We start from the raw sequence: 14,141 nt of genomic DNA on the forward strand, positions 1-14,141 counted from the left end.
GGTGTTGCATCTTTGTTAGAGAGACACATGCCCCCGGACTTGGGCTGAGATTGAACCTGAAACCCAGGTACGTGACCTTGACTGGTAATTGAACCCATGACTCTTCAGTGTGTTGGCCAGTGCTCTAAGCACTGAGCCATACTGGCCAGGGCTTTTCTATTTCATTTGGGACCTTTTTCTTTGTCTTTGCATTTGGCTGCTTTATATTTGTTTCTATGTATTACATAGAGCTATTGTGTCTCCTGGACTTGGTAGAATGGTCTTGTGGAGTAGATGTCCTATAGGGCCCAGTGACGCAGCCTCCCCAGTCACCTGAGCTTGGTGCTCCAAGCGTGCCCCTGTGTGGGCTGTGTGCACTGTCCCTTTTTAGTTGAGCCTTGATTGTTGTTGGTGTTACTGAGAGGGATTGATCCCTAGGCTGATTGTCTGTGAGGACCAGCTGTGACTACAGCAGAGGAGCTGCTGTGCAGGAGTCAACCCTTCAGAGCAGGACTTGCTTCAGCGGGGCTTTGGTGCTCACCAGGCCCACCCTTGAGTGTGTCACTCCTGGAGGTGGTAGGGTTGTAATTGTCATGGTCTGAAACTGTCCACCAGGTGCATTGGCTCTTAGGCCTTCTGGGAGGTTCAACGTCAGCTACTGCCTGTGCCTTTCCTGGGCCCACCCAGCATGAGCTACAAAGCCATCTGCAGATGGCTGCTACTTGTACTGGACTTGGAAGTGCCCAGGAGAGGCCAAGCTGAGAACCAAGTCTGGCTGCCGCTAGGGCAACTTAGCAAGAGGTATGAGATATGCAGAGGCCAGATGCTACTTGTTTGAGAGATTTTAGGAAAGTCTGAAGCAAGAGAGGACATTTGTATTGAAAACCCACTGGAAATGGCTTGGGTGGGCTCCCAAGTTGGGTGGGGCGGAGTCTGAGGGAAGCATCAGGATTGGGCAAACTGTGCGCCAGGTTGATGGCAACTCAGATATGGTACCTGCCTGCCAGTTCTGTGGGATGTAGGGGAGGAGTCTCAGGAAAGGAATGGTGGCCTCTGCCATCACTTTAGTCTGGGAGAAAGCTGCCCACCTCCAGCTCTTGCCCCTATGCCAGGCAATTCAAGTCACTGCCCCAGTACTGGAAGTCAGAAGGAGTGAGTCCAAGTAAGCCTGCGCGGGCCCTTTAAGAAGAACTGCCTGGGACTCTAGCAGCTCTCCGTCTCTTAGCCATAGACCCTGCTGGTTTTTATAGTCAGAAGTTATGGGGACTTCTTTTCCTGGCACCTGACCCTGAGCTTGGGGAACTGGCATGGGGCTAGGACCCCTCTCTTCTCTGGGGGGAACTCCACAGCCAAGATAATCCTTCTGATTTTGAACCACCACAGATGGGTGTGGGACCAGCTCGTCCATCCTCATTTCTGCCCCTCCTACCCTCCTGCCAGTCTCAAGTTGGCCTCTTCTTTAATTCCCTAGTTGTAGGATTTCCATTCAATTAGATTTCAGGCAGTTCTGAATGATGATTGTTCTGTAATTTAGTTGTAATTTTGATGTGGTTGTGGGAGAATTCGAGTACCGCATTTACCTACCCTGCCATCTTGACTGGAAGTCCTGTGATGTTTTAAATTACAGAGTAAATATTACTTTTACTATTCTTTTTATTTCCATATACATTTATAACTGTCATTATACATTTTTGATAATGTTTATAACTTTTTTAATAAATAATTTAAAGATCACAGGACAATTGTAATTTTCTTTTTGAGTATTAAGATTATGTTGCATGGTTTAGCTTGTACAATCAGTTTTACGGTCTCCCAGTACTGTGCAAAGTGAGGATTATCTGTATTAACACAGGGAGTACCTTTTTTAAGTAATGGTTAATTTTGAGTTGAAATTATTCATAGCACATCTGCTTTTATATAACTTAAATATATTCTGCTATCAAACTTAATATGTAAATATACTTACTTTAATGAAAATACTTTGAAATAATTTATAGCATGTATTAATAATCCAAGGGGTTTTACTCCTTAGAATCTATGCTGTGATGGTCTATTTTTATTTCTTAATTTAGATGGTGTTTATTTTAGTTGTGTGTGTATGTAGGTTGTAATATAAAATGAGGTTCATTTTGTTTTATGTTTATTAGGAAAATTTTCGAACATACTTAAGAATCGAATAATGTAATGAATCTTCACCTATCCATTATTCAGCTTAAACAATTAACATTCTACTGAGCAGGTATTGTTTCATATATGAGTTCTAGAGCTATAGGTACTTAGAAAATAACAGTATGATGTCTGTAGTAATATAATTTAAATGAAACATTTAATTAAAAAATATTCATATTTCCTTGTGGGTGTATTAATTATATTTTAAACCTATTATATGTTTATTCTAACACCATGTTCTTTATTTACAGAATATTTTCACAAACCACACTCTGGATGTAAATGTAAGGTGGCTTGCTGTGCTGTACTTTAAAAATGGAATTGATCGTTATTGGAGACGTGTAGCACCTCAGTAAGTTTCATCACTCTCCTCCTCCCAGTGTAGTAGACCTTTTCAAATTCAGGGAGGTATTGGAATGTACCTGTTAATCTTCATTTTTTTATGCAAAAGAATAAGTTTGTGCTTAATTCCACAGCCCATATACTAAAATTGGAACAATGCTGAGATGATTAGTATGGTCCCTGTGCTAGGGTGACATGGAAATTTTTGACACTTAAAAGAAAAATATATATATTACTAAAGAAGAAGTGTTCTACATAGTTAATTACAAATCTATATCCGTATTATTGCTTTTTCCATGACTTAAAAAAAAATTTTTTTATTTCAGGTAGGGAGATGTGTGGATTTCTTAATTTCTTGCTTTCAAGGATCTTTGATTTTATGGGCACAAAACAAAGGCTGAGCTGAATGAGTCATGTTTAAAAACTTTTTTTTTAAAAGAAGTGTGCGGTTAGGATTTTGACAAGTCATTGAGAAGGAAATCTCAGGTCATTTCTCAGCCAACTAGATGTTAATTCCAGTGTCTTCTGCATAATTTCCTTTTTGGTGGGATTGGGACAGTATACATTTTTAATCTTATGAGATTCAGTTGCAACTGCTTTGTAGGGGGTTAAGTGAACATATTTTTTTGTTAATCATTACCCGACAGTATTTTTCTCTTGATTTTTAGAGAGAGTGGAAGAGAGGGAGGAGAGAGCGAGAGAAACATCGATGTGAGAGACATATTGATTGGTTGCCTCCCACATGTGCCCCAACATGGGCTGGGGGATCGAACATGCAACCCAGGTACGTGCCCTTGACTGGGAATTGAACACTGAGACCTTTTGGTATGCAGGAAGATGCTCTAGCCGCTGAACAACACAAGCCAGGGCTGAACATACTTCTCTTAATAATTAATTACATGTTATGTAATTGATGGAAAGATAATGCAGACAAGACCCTGGAATTTATTTCCTAGAAAAGAGTGAATGTTGCTGAAGAAGTAACATAGCCTTTATTCTCCAGTAGATGGCATTGTATCGCTGATATTTATAAGGCCTTAAAAAGAACTCGTGTGAGTACTTCAAAGTACATATAAAATATGTCCTTGGATAATATTGGAAGCAACTAGAATATTTTAAGGCTGTACTTAAGATACAGTAGTATGAAACAAACCCATCTCTTCTCATAATTTGAGAGATACAGAGTATTTAATGATGAGAAACTGTATTATTGAGTTACTGGAAACAGTGCAGCACAGACTTTTCTACTGCTATGTCCAGTTAACTTTTAGATGTTTCCTAAAGTGGATTTTTTCACTGATATATATGGAGTGTGGTTACAATGAATATAAATAGTCATGTATAATGACTGTAAGGGAGAGTAAATTATGATTAAATTTTTCAGGTTGTACTTTTACATAAATAATTAGAAACGAATTTGCTTTAAATTTAAAAAATTAATGGTGGTTTTATATGGTATTAGGAAGTTAAATCCCAAGCTTAGTATATATTGAGATACAAGCTGGAAAAGAGATGAATGTACTTAGGGAGAAAGGATGTTAAGAATGTACTAATAGCCCTGGCTGGTGTGGCTAAGTTGGTTGGATGTCGTTCCGGTGCATTGAGGGGTTGCTGGTTTGATTCCCAGTCAGAGCACATGCCTGGGTTGCTGGCTTGATCCCTGGTAAGGGCTGTACAGGAGGCAGCTAATCAATGTTACACTCTCACATGGATGTTTCTCTTTCTTCCTCTGCTTTCCTCTCTCTCTCAATATAAAAAATAATTCCAGCCAGTGTGGCTCAATGGATTGAGCATCATCCCATGGACCAAGAGGTCCCAGTTTGATTTCCGGTCAGGGCATATGTCCAGATTGCTTTGCTTGATCCCCAGTAGGGGGCGGGAGGAGGCAACCAATTAGTGTTTCTCTCTCACATCGATGTTTCTATCTCTCCCTTCCTCTCTCTAAAAAAAAATCAATAAAAACATATTTTAAAAAATAATAATAAAATAAAATAAAATAAATTACTGAGAAAGGGAGCAAGGGAACAAAGATTAGCAATGAAACTGATATTCTAATTAACACTTGAAATCTGCTTGTTTGGATTCTTATCTAAGTTTCATGTTATATAGTTCCTACTCTTACCACTATTTTTACAGAATGAGGATTAATTTAAACATATATACAGTGCAACTTTAATTGAGTCCTAATTAATTAGATATTATCCACTTTTTGCTTGAGATAGAGTCTGAATTCATCTAATGATTGCATGTGCATAGAACTAAAGATGGAATGTTAAATATTATTGGAGAATTGCTAAAGTTTCCTTCATGTTAATGGCTTATTTTCTTTAATATGTGTATATTTTTGCATGGTCTCTCTCTTTTCTACCGCCTTCAGTAGCTAATCATTATGTTGTATTCTCTTAATTAAAATTATGAAAACTGTTGAACCTGGCTCCTTGGCTTAGGAGAAAACTTGAATTTCAAGCTTGAAGCAAAATATTATAGCAGAAAACATTTCAGAAGCCAGATAATAGAAAACAGCTATTAAAGTTGGAAAATACAGCAGTTATGAAAGGATTAGAGAGCTCATTTCCAAGGGAAGAGCATAGACTTTCTTCTTTTTTTTTTTATGGTTTGTGCCCCTAGCAGGAACTGAACCCAGACTCTCTGATACGCAGGCCAACGCTCAACCGCTGAGCCAAACTGGCCAGGGCAAGAGCATAGACTTTCATTGGGCTTTGACTCTTCACCCAAATGTTTATCTTAATCTTGTTTTCTTATTAAGTCACTATTAAGGTTTGAAAAACTTTTGTCAAAGTATATAATACAGGGGTTGGCAAAAGTAGGTTTATAGTTTATTCTTGTATTATTATTTATTATTGAATTATTTATTTATATATATATATATATTTTTTTTTATCCTCACCCGAGGACATTTTTTTCCATTTTTTGTTCAGATAGAGTGGGAGGGAGAGAGAGGAAGAGAGAGAGAGAAACATCGATGTGAAAGGGACACATCGAGTGGCTGCCACCCGCACGACCAACCAGGGCCAGGGACAAACTGCAACGGAGGTACATGCCCTTAGCGGGAACCAAACCCGGGTCTCTCAGGACTGCAGGTCGACGCTCTAACCGCTGAGCCAAACTGGCCAGGGCTATTTATATTTTTTTATACAAACAACTGTAAACCTACTTTTACCCTATATATAATAACATACTTAAAAAGTGCTCAAATGACAGGTGCAGTTTGAATGTTTTTAATGTGAACACACCCATTATAGGTACCATTAAGAGCTAGATAGAACATTACTAGCACCCCAGAAACCTCTGCCCTCCCCCTCACACTCACCTATTCCACCCCCATGCCCCCAGGTAAGTACGATGTGACATCTTTCACCATAGGTTAGTTTTACCTGTTTCTGAACTTCATATAAGTGGAAATCATATAGTGTGTTCTCTTTTTGTATCTGGATTTTATTCTGTATTTGTGAGATTTAACCATGTAGTTGCATGGATTTATATGGGAGTACAACATTTCATTTTAGGAACATACCACAATAATCTACTTGTTCTGCTGTTGATGGCATTAAGGTTGTTTCTAGTTATTGACTGTTAAAAATAATGCTTCCTTGAAAACTCTTTTGTATGTCTTGTTGCACATAAATGTGCATTTTATGGTCAGATGTATACTTAACTTTAGTAGATACCGGCAGGTAGTTTTCTAAACAGGTTGTACCAATTTACTGTCCCCCCAGCAGTATATTCATATTGGCATTTACTCCACATTGTTATCAGCACTTAGCCTTTCATTTTAGTCACGCTGGTGTGCTTGGTAATTTTTGTATTTTCCTAATGACGAATGAGTACCTTTTTCATTTGGATGTCTTTTGTGAAGGGCCTGTCATTTGCACATAAAACAGAAAATTGGGTTATCTTACTGATTTCTGGGACTTTGTACATGTTTTGTATATGTCCTTTTTTTTTTTTTTTTTTATCCTCACTGAGGACATTTTTGCATTTATTATCTTCAGATAGAGCAGGAGGGAGAGAGGGAAGAAGAGAGAAATATCAGTGTGAGAGAGACACATCGAGTGATTGCCACCCACATGACCCCAACCGGAGCCGGGGACAAACTGTGAGTGGGGACCGGACCTGGGATTCTGGTCTGCAGGTCGACACTCTAACTGCTGAGCAAAACCGGCCAGGGTTGTATATAAGTCCTTTGTTGACTACATATTGAAAGTGTCTTCTTCCACTTTGCTATTTTACTTTCTCAATGGTGTTTTTGAGGAAGAGAAGCTCTGAATATTAATGAAGTTCAATCTAGCTACGTTTCTTTTATAATTCTTTCGGGGCCTATTTACAAAATTTTTGCTCAACCCAAGGTCATGAAAATATTCTGTGTTTTCTGCTAGAAGCTTTGTTTTATTTTTCACATTTAGGTGTATGATCTATCTGGAAGTGATTTCTGTGTAAGGTTTGTATGTGAAGTAGAGGCAGCACTGTGTATTCTTTCCCTATCACATTTCAGTGGTTCCTTTGTTATAAATCAGGCACTTTATGTGTATGGATCTGTTTCTGATTCTCTGTTTTGTTATACTGGCTTATTTGGTTATCTTTGTTGTAGTTATTGTACAAGATGTTGTATTTTCTGTTACTTTTTTAGATTTAACTTGCTGTTCTTTTTCTAGCTTTTTGAGATGAAAGCTTAGGTAATTGATTTTCAGTTTTTCTTCTTAAATGTGTATTTAAAGCATTGAGGCTTTTCTTATTAATCGTGGCTTTGGTTTAGTTTCACAAGCCTTGATATGTAGTATTTTCATTACTATTCAGTTAGAAAGATTTTAAAATTTCTCCTGCGACTTCTTTTTAGACCCATGGGTCAATTAGAAGTATATAGCCTAATTTCTAAACATGTGAGGCTTTTTAGTTACTGTTTTGTTACTGATTTCATTCTTTAAAATGTGCTGTCTTCTTTTATGATCCCAGCATATGATATAAACATTTTGTGTGCATTTGAAAGGAATGTGGGTTTTGCCATTGTGGATTATAATGTTGTTGTTTTTTTAATATACCTTAGGTCAGATTTATTAATTATGCTATAAGTCTTCTATATCCTTACTGATTTTGTGCTTTTACCATTATTTACTGAGAGGTCTGTGTTTATCTTCAAATATGATTTGGATTCACATATTTCTTTGTTTCATTCTTATTTTTTGCTTTCTATCTATTGAGACTATATTATAGGATCAAAGTTCAGGGTTATTATCTCCTGAATAGACCTTGTCTTAATTATGAAATGTTCCTCTTATCTCTAGCAATGTGTTTTGGCCTAAAGTCTAGTTTTTCTGATTTTAATAGAGCCATACCAGCCATCTTACGGTTGCATGGTATGTCTTTCTCTGCTTCTTTTTATTCTTCACTCAAGGATACTTTTCCACCTATCATCAGATAGAGTGGAAGGGAGGGATAGACAGAGAAAAACATTGATGTGATAGAGCCACATCAACTGGTTGCCTCCCACACGACCCGAACAGGGCCGGGGATGAACCGCAACCTAGGTATGTGCCCTTGGCTGGAATTGAACCTGCAACTCATTGGTCTGCTGGTCGATGCTCTAACCACTTAGCAACTGGCCAGGGCTCTGCTCCTTCTTGTAATATTTCTTTGTGTTCCATTCATAATGTTTCTTATATAAGTATCAAATAGTTGGGTTTTGTTTTTATCCAATCTAATAAATGTCTCTTAAGTTTAGTATTATGTCCATTAACATTTAATGTAATTACTGATAAAGTTGGGGTTAAGTCTACTATCTGCTATTTAAGTTGGAGTTTAAGTCTACCATCCTCTCTTTGTTTCTGTCTGATATCTGTCCTTCTCTCCCTCCCGCCATTTTCTTTCTTACCTACCTTTGAACTAGTTGTTACTCTGTTTTTCTTTCTGCAAGATTAGGACACTTTTATTACTCAAGTGATTTTCCTAGTGATTATAACATGAATCCTTGACTTATTAGAGACTAACTTTAGATTAGTACTTTACTTTTTTCCAGATAATGAAAGAACTTTATAATACTTTAACTTCATTTATGCCTTCCTGTCTTTTATGCTCTTGTTGAGTACTTTAATTCTACACATGCTTTAAACTCCACAAGAATCTATTTTATACTGTTTTGCCAGCATTATTAATTTAAATGTACCTTTCTAGTGTTTTCATTTCTTTCAGTGTTTGCCAGGCTTCCACCTGGGTCCATTTGTCTTTTGCCTGAAGAACTGCCTTTAGTATATATTTTGTTTTATTTAAATTCTTGCCCTAGGATATGTGTATTGATTTTAGAGAAAAGAAGGGGGTGGGGGAGAAAGAGAGAGAGAGAGAGAGAGAGAGAGAGAGAGAGGAAAAAATAAACACTGATGTGAGAGAAAAACCTTAATCGGTTGTCTCTCATACTTGCCCTGACTGGGGATCGAACCCGCAATCTTTTGTTTTATAGAATGATGTTCAACCAACTGAGCCACCCAGGCCCTTAGTACTCTTTTTTTCCCTTTCTTTATTTTAGAGAGAGAGGAAGGGAGAGGGAGAGAGGGATAGAAACATTGATGAGCGAGAATATCGATTGGCTGCCTCCTGCATGCCCCCCACTGGGGATTGGACCCACAACCTGGGCATGTGCCCTGACCAGGAATTGAACCGGCGACCTCTTGGTGCATGGGTTGATACTCAACTACTGAACCATTCTGGCCGAGCCTTAGTACTTTTTAAATTGTACACTGTAAATGGACACTCTCAAAAGCAAAAGTTCTGTTTTTCTCATTATGCTTCAGTCTGGATTTTTTTCCCAGTGAACTATTTTTCACTTACCCTTTATTTCACTTATTGTGTTTATCAGTTCTAGGCTTCCCCTTTGGTATTTTAAAACAAAACAAAACAAAAACAAAAACAGATTTCAGTTTTCTCCATCTTTTACCTATTTTCTTGAATGTAATCATTTAAAAAATTTTAATAATTACAGTGTCTGTTTCTCCTGATTCTATTTGTATTTTGATTTGTCTTTTTTTCCTGTTTTTTTTTTTTTTTTTTAGTATGCCTTATAAATTTTCATTGAGTGCTGAACGTTGGATAGGGGAAATTGGAGAGGCTTGAATTCTGTTACCTTTCTCCAGAGAGAATTTAATTTTCTCCAGGCAAGCAAATACAATATGACTTCAACCATGATCTAGTTGAGGGTGGTCTGTGGCTAGTTTACTCTTTATCCCCCCTTACTTTTAGCCTTCCTGGAGTTTCTACTGCAAGCTTTTGGGGGTTTACCAAATAATTGCCTTGGTGGGCTCTCAACTTCAGTTTTTGTCTTTCCAGCACTGTGAGAACTCTCCTTAGCTCTTTAGTCTGTTAGCTTCTACTTTCAGCTTGATTTCTTGTGGGCAAATACCTCACAGCGGGCCTCTTAAATCCTGGCTGCCTGCATTGTTTTTAGATGCTGTATTAGTTCCCTAGGGCTGTTGTAACAAACTACCATGAACTGGGTAAGTTAAATGGTAGAAGTGTATTCTCCACAGTTCAGGAGGCTAGAAGTCTAAAATTAAGGTGCTTGGCAGAGCTGTGCTCTCTCTGAAGGCTTTAGGGCAGAATCATTCCTTGTATATTTTTAGCTCCGGTTGTAGTCTGCTTCCTTGGTGCTCCTTATCTTGAAGCTGCGCACTCCGATGTCTGCCTCCATCATCACGTAGACTTCTCAATGTCTCCTTTGTGTCTCTGTCCAAATTTCTTCTCCTTATAAAGGGCACCAGTCCCTGGATTAGGGCCACCCTAATCCAGTATTAACCCTAATCTCATTTTAACTTGATGAGATCTGTAAAACCCCAGTTTCCAAGTAAGGTCACAGTCAGATTCTTGAGATTAGCACTTGAACATAATCTTTTTGCAGGAACACAGTTCACCTCAGCAGATGTCTTAAAACTTGTTTTTAATTCTCTACAACTTTTATAGCTAATTTTATTGGGACGATTCATCTGTCAGAATAGAAAACCTTAAAATGAGAGATTTAAAATTTAAATTATGTATAAACTAAACATTCATGTAGTTCAAAAAGCAAAATGTATACAATCTTATGCAGTGAATATTCTCTATCCCTGTCCTTTTGCTGTTTAGTTTCCTTCCATTTGTAGTAAAAAATATTAGTTTTGAATTTATCCTTTATAAATATGTAAAATGAAAGATTTTTAAATTAGTTGATTTCTAGTAAGACTTCCATCCCAAACATCCTTTGATTCCTGATCACTCTCCTCATAGAATAACCTCAGTCAGATTTCATAAAAGAAGTCAGTGGAAGACTAATTATTACTTACACATTTTTTTTTTTTTTTTTTGCCAACCATTAATTGTTTACAACTATTTGTATACATCAGTAAAAGCAAACATCAAAATATCACATTCACTATGCTAAATAAATAAGCCTATCAGAGAAAGGTAAGTACCATATGATTTCACTCATATGTGGAATCTAATGAACACATTGAACTAAGAAGCAAAATAGAGATAGACTCATAGAGAGCAGACAGACAGCTTTGGGGGGAGGGGTGTGTTGGGGTAGGTGGAGGCATTGAGCAAAAAAGAGAAAAAGAGAAAGGATTCATGGACATAGACAACAGTGTGATGATTGTAGGGGCAAGGATGGGTAGGTGAGGATGGAGCAGGGTATGGGGGATAAATGGTGATGAAAAAAGGAAAAAAAATCACATTCATTACTGTGGATTTGTCTTATTTTCTGTGGCTTACTATTTTATGCTTCCTATTTATTCAATTGTGAAGGAGTATTATGCTTTTAAATTACTTGATGTGCCAACGTACAAGTAATGGCAATAATTTTATTTATTTACTAAAAACAATCAGAGACACCTTGTTTAAAAGGCCTTTTGTTTTTAAAATTCACAGTAGTGCTTACTTTCATTTACTGTTAGGTAGCATTCTCTTGCATAATAAATATATCCTTTTTTAGTGCTCTCTCAGAGGAGGAGAAGTCTACGTTGCGTGCAGGGCTAATCACCAACTTCAATGAACCAATAAACCAGGTTAGTGAGAAAATGAATGCTAATTATTCTTCCTCTTACTTTGGTTTTTGCTTCTTTTCCAAACTAATTTTGTTTCTTGGCATTAAAAATAAAATCTTATTACATAATGTCCATTTGTGATGTTTATATACACTTCTGTTGGTTTTTACTTTTGCGTTTCATTTCTAGCTGTTAAGAATTTTGGTTAGATTTGGATATTAATGTTTTAGAACTCAGAAGTCATTTTAAGATATACTTGTATACTTTTTAAACTTCCTCAGATTTTGAGCTAACTTTGAAAGCAAATGTCTCTATATTTGTAGTCTTAACTGCATAGAAGTTAAATTTAATGATTTAGATCATCCCTCCCTTCTTTATGTAAACAATAGGATGAATTCGGGTTTTTGTCTATTTTTTTCACCCATCACATTTTTAGTTCTCACTATGTTGGGGATAGATAGTAAACTGTACACTCTTTTTTTTTTTAATAGTGAGATATTTCTCCTAAGAATCAAATAATCAAATAAGTTTAGCTTATGGATACAAAGCACACTATATTTGGTCATGTATCCAATGCGGCTTTATCTTAATTTATTTATATTATCCCAGTTTTTTGCTTTCGGTTCCTTACAGAGATGGGGGAAGATGGAGAGGATTGGGGCAGGAGGTGATTAGGAAAGGTTTGGGTGATAGAGAGGTAAACCATTGGTTAGATGTTCTGTCAGCCAGCATTTGAGAAAGACTGATCTGAACAAATATTATTATTTAAATACCTAATATTTGATGTTCATTTCTATTCTTAGGTCAGTCAGTGATTGTCAAACTTTGTGATCTTAGAAGTTCCTTGTAACTGCCAAAGGCTTGTATAAAGTTGATATTTTACTGAATTAGAAATTAAAATGAAAACAATTGTAAATATTTATTTTTTAGTTAAAAATAATAAAACCATTACTTGTTAACATAAATAGAATTTTAAAAAATGAACGATAGCCCTGCCTGGCTGGTGTGGCTCAGTGGATTGAGCATTGTCCCATAGACTGAGAGGTCCCGATTTGATTCCTGGTCAGGGCACATGCCTAGGTTGCTAGCTATTTCTCAAAACAATAGATAATTTAATGAGAAGAATTGCATTGTTCTGCATTTTTGCATATTTCTTTAGTGTCTGACTATTTTAAAAGAAGGCATCTACATTTTTATATCTGCTTCTTTATTTTCTCCATTGCAATATATTATTTTAGTTGAAGTTATTTGAAGAAAATTTGTTAGTGAGAAAGGGAAGGCCTCCTGGATCCTAGAAGGATTTTGGCTCCCTCCACCCTGAATTTCATAGATCACACTTTGAGAACCACTATCGTAAGCAGTTGTTTTGTGAATATTTTATTCATTTGGGTCATATGTATAATTAACAAAAAAGGTAACTTTCAAATATGAATGCATTTCTTATCCATTACTTTGATTACATGTGTTTATTTCTGATGATTATTTTTTCCCCTCCAGATCGCAACTCAGATTGCAGTGCTGATTGCAAAAGTTGCTCGATTGGACTGTCCCAGACAGTGGCCTGAACTGATTCCCACTCTTATAGAGTCTGTGAAAGTCCAAGATGATCTTCGACAGCACAGAGCATTACTTACCTTCTATCATGTTACCAAGACTTTGGCCTCTAAACGTCTGGCTGCTGATAGAAAACTGTTTTATGATGTAAGTAACTTAACATAATCTGATTATGAAAACCATGCTGCTTATATTCAGTGGAACCCTGGTTCTCGAACTTAATTCATTCCAGAAGGCTGTTCAAAAACCAAAGCACTTTTTCCCACTAGAAATAATGTGAATTGAATTAGTTTGTTCCAGATCCCCAAAATTATTCCCAGTTTTAAATGTTCTTATATACAGAATTGTCTAATGTACTGTTTAATCTATAAATAAACACTTTAAAAACAAAAAGGGCATGAAATGTAAATGAAAATTTAACAAAAAGGAAAGGAAATGTACAGTAGAAAATGAAAATGTAATAATAATAATAAGCATCAACAAAAGCAAAAAACCCATGAAGGTATTCACAGCACAATTTTCCTGAGCTGTTAATAGCTGTAAACTGACTCATACTCATGTATTCTCTTCTTTGTCTCCTGGGAGATGCATGACTGATCATGCAGGTATCAGTATGAAAGGGTTGTTAGGTTGAGAAGTGAATTGTTCTAGATGGGAGACTTTCGAAAACCCAGGTTTGATTGTAAAAACATTTATAATTTTTACCTAAATATTTTATTGTAAGAGTCTGAATTTTTTCTGATGGACCTCAAAAGGTTGAAAATAATAAGTAATATCTGAAAGATTTTAAGCTGGATGGTGATCTGACCATAAGAGCACTTCACTGCCAGAGAGGGGAATTGGTTGGTGGAGAACAGTGTGAAGGCAAAGAGACTGGTTTAAGGCCATTGAGGTAGTTCAGATGAAATGGTAAAGCTCTTTTTTAAAAAAAAAAAAAAATGTTTTAGTTGATTTTTTTTTAGAGAGAGAGATAGAAACATCGATGTGAGAGAGAAACATCAATTGGATGCTTCCTGCATGCCCCCTATTGGGGATTGAGCCCGCAACCCGGGCATGTGCCCTCACTGGGAAACG

At 36.7% G+C, this 14,141-nt stretch overlaps 1 protein-coding gene and 1 non-coding gene across 4 annotated transcripts in view; both read left to right on the forward strand.

Moving 5' to 3' along the window:
- Nucleotides 1–14,141, forward strand: part of IPO11 (importin 11) — a 211,150-nt gene that overhangs the window by 32,832 nt on the left and 164,177 nt on the right. For all 3 annotated transcript variants that reach the window (XM_036279398.1, XM_036279399.1, XM_036279400.1), the window contains 3 exons: nucleotides 2,400–2,500; nucleotides 11,462–11,534; nucleotides 13,011–13,214. In XM_036279398.1, the coding sequence (XP_036135291.1) occupies nucleotides 2,400–2,500; nucleotides 11,462–11,534; nucleotides 13,011–13,214 (378 nt within the window). The remainder of the gene's footprint in view (nucleotides 1–2,399; nucleotides 2,501–11,461; nucleotides 11,535–13,010; nucleotides 13,215–14,141) is intronic.
- On the forward strand, nucleotides 2,609–2,715 carry LOC118642990. The gene has a single exon (XR_004961895.1). It is a non-coding gene; the product is annotated as a U6 spliceosomal RNA (small nuclear RNA).

This window comes from Molossus molossus, unplaced genomic scaffold (genome assembly GCF_014108415.1).
Source record: "Molossus molossus isolate mMolMol1 unplaced genomic scaffold, mMolMol1.p scaffold_m16_p_3, whole genome shotgun sequence".
Lineage (NCBI taxonomy): Eukaryota > Metazoa > Chordata > Mammalia > Chiroptera > Molossidae > Molossus > Molossus molossus.